Below are 8,818 nucleotides of genomic sequence, written 5' to 3'. Positions count from 1 at the left end.
TTTTTTTTTTTTTTTTTCCCCTTTTTGGAAAAATGAAAATTGGACAACTTGGAAACACTCGGACACATGGGTTTGCTTAGATATAGAAAGAAAGACCCCACTGGGATATGGAAGTTTTTATGTTTATGTTTATATATGTAAATATCTCAAATGTAATCAAATGTAGTATGTTATTTGGATTAAAGGTGAATTAAATCCTCAAATGTTTAACAAAATTCAATTTGACTTATATTTGAAGTTAAACTTCTGCTGACATTGCGTAGTGACAAATCTGTGTGCGTCTTTCTGGGCTTTTGTTATCATTTTTGGTGTTGGACTCAATCTGTTGGTCGTAACCTGACCCAGTTTTGCGGTTGCAGAGTAAGACGGGAGCAGATGGAGAAATCAAGAGACCCCATCCCACACAAACAGACCCACAAGAACAGCGAGATTTACATTATTCACTGCTGCCCAGGAAGCATTCATTCATTTGGTTTTTCCGGCTTATGAATTATGTATTGTGCCAAACCGCATAGCTAATAACAAGGAGTATATACATCTTTCCATTTTCTATACATGCTTAATACTGAGCACTCGGAAAATATGCAAAACACGGTTTGTGACAAGTGCTACTACAAAATAACAGTCTATGATAGTAAATAGAGGCAAAGTAGCTACATAATATGATAAATGAAAGGGGAAACATCCTTCATCTCACTTAATTAGTTTTTGTTTCCAGTTTGTTATTTTACAGCACTGTAACAACTAGCTAAAATGTTGCTTAAGAAGTCGTGAGCTGACATTAATAGTGCATTAGGGAGTCTACGAAGCATGTTGGCATATGCTACTTTCTATTATACGGCATGCATAGAAAGATGTCTTATGACAGGGCTGGGTCAAGGATGTGACGGTGTGTCAGATTGTTTTTTGTTTTTTTTCCCTTTGGTCTGTCTAAGTGGTGGGTCAAAGCAGCAGGAGGTTGTGTGTTGTCCTGTGAGATGGACGGTATGGAGAACAGGAGGAAAAACATAATAAAGAGCAGCTGATAGAATAAAACATAAGGGATGTCAGAGCAGCTACTTAAGATACAGATAAGTCTTTGTCAGAGCTGCAAGCTTGACATGAAAAAGATTGGGCAATGTGATTCCTTTTTATTTAATGGTGCTCAAGGAAATGGAATGTAGGACACAGGAAATGAGAGGTACGGTGTTTTTATGGAAGCACCTAAAAACTGTGAAAATCAAGACGAAGAAAAATTTATACCTCGTCTTGGTTTCAGAAGAGGGTAAAACCAAAACTCTACTACCTCATTAGGCTGTACGATACTCATTAGTGTCCAATATTTCATTTTTGCTTAAAGCCGTGGCAGTTTTAATCAGTGGAGGAAATAAAAACTTGGTATAAAAATAATAAATGTTAACTTTTTTTTTTCCATTCCAAAAAATGTCCATCATGACAGATGAAACATTGTTTTCATTATAAATTCTAACACTGGAGAAACTACAAAGAACTAAGTTCTTTTATAAGTGCAAAATCTTTTTATTTTGCACTTGTAAATAAAATGAAACGTCTTTTCTCACCACACACGGGTGGAACTAAAAGTGCTTGGAAGAAAACACAACTTGTTGTTTCAAAGACTAACTTTCTCTTCTGATAATCAATTTTACAACACATCCAGAGATTAATGAGGTACAACATTCACGAGGTGTGTGCATTCACGAGGTGTGTGCATTAATACTGCTTTCGGGCACAAATGCATGCAAAATGCTATGGAAATGTGCAAGAGTACAGTCAGTTTGGGTTGGAACGAGTTTCACAGAGCAATCGATTGCTTCTCAGCTTTAAACATGCCGGTTTAAAAAATATATATATTTTGCATTTACCTAAAATGTAAATTGTATTTAACAAAAACTCACCACGTCAATAATCTGCAGCAAGGTCAGGCCAAGTTCCACAAGAATAGGAGCAGAGTCGTTTTGGACTGGTCTCTCCAGACGGTTGTAGTTTAGCATCAGTTCGTGGTACAGCTTCCTCTGGTATACTCCGCCACGACAAGCTGGATGGGACAGATGGACAGTTACTGCAGGACATCTGGCAGGGAACCAATTTAGAAAAGAGAACTATTAGAAGGTAAAAGGGTACTATTGGTTTTATAGTGCAAAACAAGAAGCAAGAGTAAAAACAACACAAATCTCATTTGGCAATCGTCCTAACTTGTCATGTTTTATTAATTCAAACAAAGACTAAAGATGTCTGCCGCTTTAGAAACCCTTTTCTTTGCAAAGAAGGCTGATCATAACTAGCAGCACAAATGAAAAGAATATAAACCCAAATAGAGTAGAAGTGATAACCATGGAGAGTTGGATAACAACTGAGAAAAGAGACAAAAAATAAACGTCAACGTTCATGTCTGGTTATGCACATCATTTATGCAAACGTCAAACTTATCAGTTTACTGTATGTAATCCAATCTGCCCGCTTGTTTGTATTTCTGACGTTGTTTCTGCAAAACTAACCCTCAAAAGAAGAACGAATTAAATTAAATATATTTTAATGAGCCCATTATAAACTCACTAAACTTTAATTTGCTGGCTGTAGTTTCACTGAATCTCCGTTGTATTCATCAGATCACGAAAGAGTGTTTTTCACAAAACTAACAACCCGTGCATCTGTATCTGGAAGGAACGTTACTCTGCTTATTCCCTTCGCAAAGCAAACTCAGTTATTCACGAATGAGCATAAATTCTCTTTGGCATCATGTTACTTAAATTGTTCGCATATTTTCAAAAGACTGTTTAAAAACCTCCAAGTAACCATAAAATGTTTAATGGGAATAATGGAATCTGGATGCCACAAAATATTTTTTAACTTTTCACATAATTTGGTCCAAATATTTGAAGCAGCTTGGATTTTCACACAGAGATTGAATGAAAAGGAAATTTTCTCTAGTGTCCAGCAAGTGACATTTAGTGGTCATTGCGTTTAGATTAAACCACGGCAAACTGTAGTTTGCTGGATTAATTTAAATTTATGGGGGCCAGGTTGCTTCTCTCGTCTTCATTGTGATTGGCCCTCTTACATCAACATTACCACATCCATGCTAGGATGTGCAGGCAGTGAGAGACATGCATTAATCTCCCACTATAAACCTGTTGGTGAACAGTGACAGATCTGCTGCATCCTAGCTGCACAAAGCAGTGTTACTTTATAACCATCAACACTCCTGACAAACTGTTTGTATCGCTGCTGTTATTTGCAGGGATGTAAACCCTGCTGTTTGAACCTTTTGTTCACATCTTCTAAGTAGTTTGTTGTCATTTTTGTGCATTTCTTTTAATTTGAATATGCTATTTTCAATAACAGCTGTTAATTTGCCCTTACAGTATTTTTTTAAAGTTGTTAACCTTTGTGTGAAAAACACACTGCCTTTGAAAAAAAAAGACCTTCCAGCAAGAAAAGAATAGTAGAAAAGAAAATCCCATAAAATTGAAATAAAGTTACTTTGACCACAATCCACTTCAGGACTGCTACCAGGAGAACATTCATTTATCTTCTTAAAATGTTCAGCCCTCAGACTCACATTTTAGCTGCAAATGAAAAGGTCTCAGCCCTCGTCTTCCCACTTACCCCTATCCAAATTAGCTCTTGTCCCAACATATTTGACCAATTACCAAGTGACAACCAATATATCTGTGTGGCCACAAAACTGTGTGGCTGGCTTATCAGCTAATGAAGCAAAAGTAAAGAAAGATGCCTCGCCGCGCATTCGTGTGTGAAGGTTTTGGCAAATGTCAGATTGAGTATCCCTAAATCTGGGTTTGAAAGGAAATCTGCATAATAGGAGAGCATGCAAGCCAACAGAATTATGGAGAAGCACTGGAGTGGAGTGAACCAAGAAAAGACGTTCTGAGTAGCAGACAGTCCTGTCAGAAAGCAGTGGCAAAACAAATACACACATCTAATTGGCAGGCAACGTATACTGTACAGTCTTCAAGTGGAATAATTATCCGATTCTGTAATTTTTTTTTTTTTTTTGTTTTTTTTGTGGATTTTTTTTTTGTTTTTTTTGTGGATTATCAAATTAAGGGAAATTGGTTTTGTATTTTATTTTTTTTTCTTATTAAGTGCAAATACTGGGTTGCTGCTACAACAGAGTGATAGGTGGCAAAGTTTACTTTTGCAAGTTACACCAAATAATTAGTGCCGGTTTTGGAAAAAAAAATCTAAATTGTGCACATTATTTCATTCCTAAAAAATCAAAACCATCAAAAAACATTTGTACTAGAAATATTAAACAGGGGCAGACATGCTGCTCAAAAAGCAAATAAGTGTTTTCCATGCGCCCTCTGATAATTTGATGTAGCAAGAATCCTTTTTAATGGGTTGATTCAATGGGGATTTTAGTCATGCCTTTCACTAAACAATACAATTACTGACCTGCAAAGGTTTAATGCTTGTTTTCAGGACACATTGCTTGTTCAAGGTTTACTTTTGCAAGTTACACCAAATAATTAGTGCAGGTTTTGGAAAAAAAAATCTAAATTGTGCACATTATTTCATTCCTAAAAATGAAATAATGTGCACAAGCAACTTGAACTTGCTTGTTCAAGTTGCAGCGTGCTGGGCATGATGTTCAGATTGAGAGATCTCAGTGTTCGTTATTCAACCACAATAGCTGTGCATCATTAACGCCGGTAGCAAGCATCTGGAAGCAAGCTGCTTCTAAATCCCACCATTTAACTCTTCCTTTTTTGAAAATGAGGTCCATCCACTTCACACATCCAATTTCCTGACGACAACTAGGAAGTTTACCACGGGGCTGCTAAGGAAAATGTGTCGGCTGGATTGGATGTACTTTGCATTTAAAAATATTTCAAAATAGTAGAATTTTGACAGAGATCTAAAATGCATTCCTCACAATGAACACGTGGCATGTCTGATGCCTACATGTTAAAAGCAGAACTTTGAGATGTTGTAGTAGAACGGCAGGCTTGCATAAAAGAAGTCTCTCTTCAGTGCAACTATACTGCAAGTAAGACAAAGAAATAGTTTGAGTCTTTCGCTCTTCATGGTACATCCTGCCTTCAAAAATAATTATTTACACTCTTGGCATCCCTGCTGTTCCCATTCTGTTTGTCACAGTGACAATCACAGTTGTTTTCCTTCTTACCTGTTCTTCTTTTCACATAGCCTTAATACACTGTCAGTGTTTGTTTCTAAAGAAAAAAAAGAAAAGACAGCAATCTAGTGTGACACATCTAAAAACCCTGCTGTAGCTTTTAGAAACTGGAAAGCAATTTTGGCAAACAGTAACAAGGAACAGTACCTGAATTAAAACTCCACGTGTAAATTGTGGGTTCCCTGTTTTTCTTTTTTTAGCTTCACTGATTTATATATTTTTTCTCACTACTACAGTCAATAAATGAGCTTTTAAAACCGGATTTAGGCTGAATGCTTTATGCGAGAGAGAAACTACGCTAAATTATGCATTTTTAAGGAAGTAGCTGTCATCTGAATTTCTTGTCACAAGTGCCAGATGACGGGGAGCGAATCTGAAGCATCTCTATGTTGCCACCAGACACGATCATGATGCAACAAATCCATCTGTACTGAAACCTATGCTTTGGTCTGGGCCAAAATTTACAAGCTAGATCATCATTAAAATGGCCAGAGCATGTCTTTGTATGTTTTTGAAACCTTTCATGATTTCACGTGTGACAATTGTTCATAGCTGCAATGAACACAAACATGTCAAAGTTGACTTTTAAAATGCAAGAACCACTTTTTGGCTGATTCTAAATGGACTTGCTTTGTAGATTTTGCTACAGCAACCTCATGTCACGCAGACATGGGACGTTTTCATGACCTTGGAGTTTCATACTCAACCTTCATTAAAGATCTTTGTGATGAGACCGTTATTATGCCTAACATGACAACTTGTACACATATGATCTGAAAAAAAAAATTATTTCTTCTTGTCCACATAGCCTCACATCTCTCATGACAATCCATTACGTTCTATACTTCTCCACCTACTACAAAGCATTCCCCAGACCCAATCAGCCTGCAAATAGTCATTTGTGATCTATGTCTCTGTTTGACTCGTCCGCTCTGCTACTGTTTAGATTCCTGACTATTTGTTTTTTGTTATTTTTTGCTGTTTTCCTATACTTTAGCCTCCCTTGGTGTTCTTTATTTAGCATACCCACTAGTTCCAAAGCCGGGTGAACAACCTCCAGATGTACCTTGAGAAAGCAGCAGCGCTGCTTGCTGTTTCAGAGTGACTTGTGGCAGACTGAGACTCTCCAGCTGAGAGAGGAATGAATGGGGCAAAAACCCCCGTAGCAGAAACACATTTTGATTCGGAGAAAACAAACAGCCTGTCTAACCAGAGAGAGACACACTAATCACAACTCTATCCCAGGTATTTCTGGTGCTGCAAGCTGACAGATTCAAAATTTACTATAATTTCATCATCTTTTCCTCTCAAAATTAAGCCATCATACAAATTCAACACAGTGATACTGCGGCTTGGTTTTAAATGGACCACTAAAAAAAACAAGAAAAAAAAAACATATTACCCAAAAAAAAAAAAAGAAAAAAAAACATATTACCCAATGTGCTTCAGGCATCAAGTCAAGATGAGGCTAAATCAGTGACCGAATTGAAATGCCTTTCCATTGTGACTCAACAAGTGTTGTGAATTCAGTGGACAGGTTTTGATGCACTGAACTGGATCAACACCAGTCTGGTGATCTTGATTTGCTCACACTTTTCAAAACTATGCCCTCTCTTCACAAGATGTATTTTGGAAAAGCTTTTACACCAACATAGAACAGTTGTAAAAATAAATAAATAAATAAATCTTTATACCCCTTAAGCAAAATCACAACATTTTTATAACATACCAGTCCCCCCCCCCATTTTAGTAGATCAGCATAAAGCTTTCAATGGCCAGGAGGGAACTCCAACAGCTTGTAGCTTCAAGCAAAAAAAAAAAAAAAAAAAAAGAGCGGCCACTTCATACCAGTAAACCAAAGACGGACTTGTGTAGAGTGAATATTTAATGGATCCCAGAAGGCAGGTCAGTTTAAGCTTAAAACAGTAAATACACTTGCAACACAACACCAACTGGGATCAGAACGCATGAACAACTGAAAAACAATCTGTGGTCAGACAGACATTAGCTGAACGTCTGACAGGAATAATTAAAACTGGAGTCTGGCAAATGCAGACTGACAGTCCAGTTTTATCTGCCTCTTGAAAGTAAAATTATTTGATCTGACAAAAAAAAAAAAAAGTAAAGGCTGGAATGTTTCAGCTAAGTTTTTCATTGGATTATTTCTAATAACATTTTTAATGCTACTTCTTTCAAGATGTGGGCGAAGAAAGTCTGTGCAGCAGCCTTTTGAAGACGTTCAGGACAGTCAAAATTAAAGGTTCTGCTCAGGGGGAATCCCCTTCTACAAAGACGGGCTGGATATTGATCAGCCTCAGGCAATCTGCACATAGAGGAGACTTGGTCAAGTTTTAATACTGAATTAAAGCGTGCCGTTTTGTGAAATGTGCTTTGAAAAATCAATGTCAGTCCAGAATATGACAGGGAGCACAATTATGCATTCCAATTTTTTTGACTTCTTGATCCCCTTTAGACTCACAAAATGATCAAATATTTTAATTAAAGCTCGAGCAAAATCCCCAACACTTTCAAGTCACGTAAATAACTCCAGAGGGTTTTATTGCCTGACAATATCTTTAGTTGTGCATTTTTTCTGAAGCGGATGAGAACTGGTCCACACTGCAGTTAATAATCAGCAAACATGGACAATTATCCAAATCACACTAGTAGACAATCTTAGCTCTGTCTCGATCACATGCTTTTACATTCACTGTCTTGTGTAATACTTGAAATAGTTACAAAAGTACTTAGTAAGAGTTTCCTAATCAACATTGCGGAGTTGTATGCCCAGACCCCAGGACCACTGAATGATAAAGACGGTATCATACCTGCATCGTTTTGAAGATAGCATCAGATCTTTCTGAATGATAATCTCTCAAAAGAACAAAGTATTTTTTTGTTGAATTTACTGACATGTCATTCTTAATACCCACTAATATTACCAGAGGCCTTTCTCCAGCAGTCATTGGGCAAGAGGTGGGGTACGGCCTGGACAGGTCGCCAGTCCATCGTAGGGCAACACAGGGACACACAACATGAACTACCATTCATGTAAACCCCACCAGTGGTGGCTCTAGACCAGATTTACAGGTCTAGATAGGGCCAGTGTTTTTTTGTTTTTGTTTTTGTTTTTGTTGTTGTTTTTTGTTTTTTTCATAGGGTCATTGAACAAATATATCCAAAAACACCCCCAGCAAAAACAAAGCAATATTTCATTGCTTAATACAGCATACTAAGTGAGCCAAAGAACCACTCCAAAGCTGGAAGTCAGTCAAAATGACTACCGAAGGTCAAAATGTCAAGAAGAAAACTGAACACAAAAACTCCGATCCACACAGCTCTACTTCAGAGTGATCTCATTTTGATTTTGTATAGGCAAGTAAACCAAAACAGCAAAACGCTTGGAGGTATTATATTCCACTGAGTTTTATAGTTAGTTTTTCTCAGTATTCAAATGAAATAAAGCAGCATTTAAAAACTCTTATTTCATTTTCACCTAAAATCCAGACTGTCACTTTTGTGTCAGACACGTTAGATTCCTTGCAGATTTTTTGCAGTGCTGCATCTAACAAACTAACTGGACTGCATCCAGAACAGGACAGTGAGGTGAAAGATTAGCCTCTTCATAGAAACGTCTCACACTAAATGTCCCCCCATCAG

General features: G+C 37.2%; 1 protein-coding gene across 1 annotated transcript in view; it reads right to left on the bottom strand.

Annotated features, from left to right (window-relative positions):
• The window catches only part of LOC103132339 (neuronal acetylcholine receptor subunit alpha-7-like), a 34,602-nt gene that overhangs the window by 24,556 nt on the left and 1,228 nt on the right, over positions 1-8,818 (bottom strand). The window contains exon 2 of the mRNA XM_007544129.2: positions 1,896-2,035. Within this exon, the coding sequence (XP_007544191.1) occupies positions 1,896-2,035 (140 nt within the window). The remainder of the gene's footprint in view (positions 1-1,895; positions 2,036-8,818) is intronic.

Source organism: Poecilia formosa, unplaced genomic scaffold (genome assembly GCF_000485575.1).
Source record: "Poecilia formosa unplaced genomic scaffold, Poecilia_formosa-5.1.2 Scaffold11, whole genome shotgun sequence".
Lineage (NCBI taxonomy): Eukaryota > Metazoa > Chordata > Actinopteri > Cyprinodontiformes > Poeciliidae > Poecilia > Poecilia formosa.
The sequence above is the reverse complement of the archived record's forward strand: the minus strand, read 5'-3'. Positions and strand labels throughout refer to the sequence as shown.